Source organism: Oncorhynchus clarkii, chromosome 13 (assembly GCF_045791955.1).
Source record: "Oncorhynchus clarkii lewisi isolate Uvic-CL-2024 chromosome 13, UVic_Ocla_1.0, whole genome shotgun sequence".
Classification (NCBI taxonomy): domain Eukaryota; kingdom Metazoa; phylum Chordata; class Actinopteri; order Salmoniformes; family Salmonidae; genus Oncorhynchus; species Oncorhynchus clarkii.
Genome location: NC_092159.1, coordinates 8,430,422 through 8,432,921, shown reverse-complemented (window position 1 = coordinate 8,432,921; position 2,500 = coordinate 8,430,422). Strand labels below are relative to the sequence as shown.

The 2,500-nt window shown below is 55.6% G+C and overlaps 1 protein-coding gene across 1 annotated transcript in view; it reads left to right on the top strand.

Moving 5' to 3' along the window:
• The window catches only part of LOC139423663 (lysyl oxidase homolog 4-like), a 38,668-nt gene that overhangs the window by 16,684 nt on the left and 19,484 nt on the right, over positions 1-2,500 (top strand). The window contains exons 5-7 of the mRNA XM_071175271.1: positions 586-624; positions 1,101-1,314; positions 2,051-2,231. Of these exons, the coding sequence (XP_071031372.1) occupies positions 586-624; positions 1,101-1,314; positions 2,051-2,231 (434 nt within the window). The remainder of the gene's footprint in view (positions 1-585; positions 625-1,100; positions 1,315-2,050; positions 2,232-2,500) is intronic.

The following is a 2,500-nucleotide window of genomic DNA, read 5'->3' as shown; positions in this document are numbered from 1 at the left end:
TAACCAGTATTCTGTCTGTAGAGGAGGACTGGTAGAGGTATTAACCAGTATTCTGTCTGTAGAGGAGGACTGGTAGAGGTATTAACCAGTATTCTGTCTATAGAGGACTGGTAGAGGTATTAACCAGTATTCTGTCTGTAGAGGAGGACTGGTAGAGGTATTAACCAGTATTCTGTCTGTAGAGGAGGACTGGTAGAGGTATTAACCAGTATTCTGTCTGTAGAGGAGGACTGGTAGAGATATTAACCAGTATTCTGTCTATAGAGGAGGACTGGTAGAGGTATTAACCAGTATTCTGTCTGTAGAGGAGGACTGGTAGAGATATTAACCAGTATTCTGTCTATAGAGGACTGGTAGAGGTATTAACCAGTATTCTGTCTGTAGAGGAGGACTGGTAGAGATATTAACCAGTATTCTGTCTGTAGAGGAGGACTGGTAGAGATATTAACCAGTATTCTGTCTATAGAGGAGGACTGGTAGAGGTATTAACCAGTATTCTGTCTATAGAGGAGGACTGGTAGAGGTATTAACCAGTATTCTGTCTGTAGAGGAGGACTGGTAGTAATACTCTTCTGTTTCTTTCAGGAAACTATGGGACGCCAAGTTGGCAGATCCCTCTACCAGGTACATGTCTGCTTGTTTGTTTTTTATTTTTATTGTTTGTTCTCTGCCCGTCTTTCATTTGTCATGGTGGTGGTGATGATTCATATTTCTCTCCCTTCTTCCCCTCTCCTCCACCCCCCTCCTCTCCCTCCCCTCCCCTCCGCCCTCTCTCCCCTGTCCTCCTCTCTCCCTTCTTCCCCTCTCCTCCTCTCCCCTCCTCTCCCCCTCTCCCCCTCTCTCCCCTCTCCTCCTCTCCACTCCTCTCCCTTCCCTTCCCCTCCCCCTCTCCCCCTCCCCTTCTCTCTCCCTCCTCCCCCTCTCCTCCTCTCCCCTCCCCTTCTCTCTCCCTTCTTCCCCTGTCCTACTCTCCCTTCCCCTCCCCTCCCCCTCTCCCCCTCCCCTTCTCTCTCCCTTCTTCCCCTGTCCTACTCTCCCTTCCCCTCCCCTCCCCCTCTCCCCCTCCCCTTCTCTCTCCCTCCTCCCCCACTCCCCTACAGACTAGCAGGTCTGTCCAGTAAGAAGGGTTACTGGGTAGAGCAGGTCAAGTGTTTGGGTACGGAGCCTGTCCTCTCCCAGTGCCACTCCCAGCTCTCCCTCCCCAGGAACCAGGTCACCTGTCAGGGAGGCATGTACGCCGTGGTGCGCTGTGTACCTGGACACCAGTTCACACGCCTCTCCTCGGGGAGACCGCCCGCTCCCCCCGACGTCCAGGTAAGGAGGGAGAGACGGAGGGAGTGTGGGCGAGAGAGAAGAGAGAAAGGGAGAGAAAGAGGAGAAGGAGAGGGGGGACAGGGAGGAGAGGGGGGACAGGGAGGAGAGGGAGGAGAGGACTGGGAGGAGAGGGGGGACAGGGAGGAGAGGGGGGACAGGGAGAAGAGGGGGGACAGGGAGGAGAGGGGGGACAGGGAGGAGAGGGGGGGCAGGGAAGAGAGGGGGGAGGGAGGAGAGGGGGGACAGGGAGGAAAGGGGTGACAGGGAGGAGAGGGGGGACAGGGAGGAGAGGGGGGACAGGGAGGAGAGGGGGGACATGGAGGAGAGGGAGGACAGGGAGGAGAGGGGGGACAGGGAGGAGAGGGGGGACAGGGAGGAGAGGGGGGACAGGGAGGAGAGGGAGGACAGGGAGGAGAAGGAGGACAGGGAGGAGAGGGGGGACAGGGAGGAGAGGGGGGACAGGGAGGAGATGGAGGACAGGGAGGAGAAGGAGGACAGGGAGGAGAGGGGGGACAGGGAGGAGAGGGTCTCTCACGTTTATTAGAAATAATAAAGGACTCAGCGTTCAGGCTTTCCTCTGAATGAAAACCTCTCTTATCTTCACCTGCACAGCTATTATTGACAAATCATCCCTTGGGCAATTCTTATGACTCACACTTTTACCTCACCCTTCTCTCCCGCCTCCTACCCCTCTCTCACTCCTCTCCCCTTCCCCCTCCCCTCTCTCCTCCTCTAGCTGGGGGTGCGTCTGAAAGCAGGCCCCAGGCTGGGGGAGGGCAGGGTGGAGGTGCTGAGAGAGGGGAAGTGGGGGACCGTGTCGGACCACCTGTGGGACCTGAAGGCAGCCAGCGTGGTCTGCAGGGAGCTGGGGTTCGGATCGGCCAAGGAGGCCCTCAACAAGGCCCAGCTGGGACAGGGTAAGGGTTGTAAGGGGTGTCACACACACATGGTCACATGGTCACATGGTCACATGGTCGGGACAGGAAAGGACAATGGATTATATATTTTCAAAGAGGAAAAGTGTGAAAACGTCAATATACAGCACATTCAGTGGGAATAGGACTTCCTGGTCTCTGTTCACTACAGTATACTGGTGCCTCTGATCAGGGCCGGATAGGGAAGAAGTGCAGTGCACTATGTAGGAAACAGGACCTAGGGTGCCATTTAGGACACATTTTAGCATCGT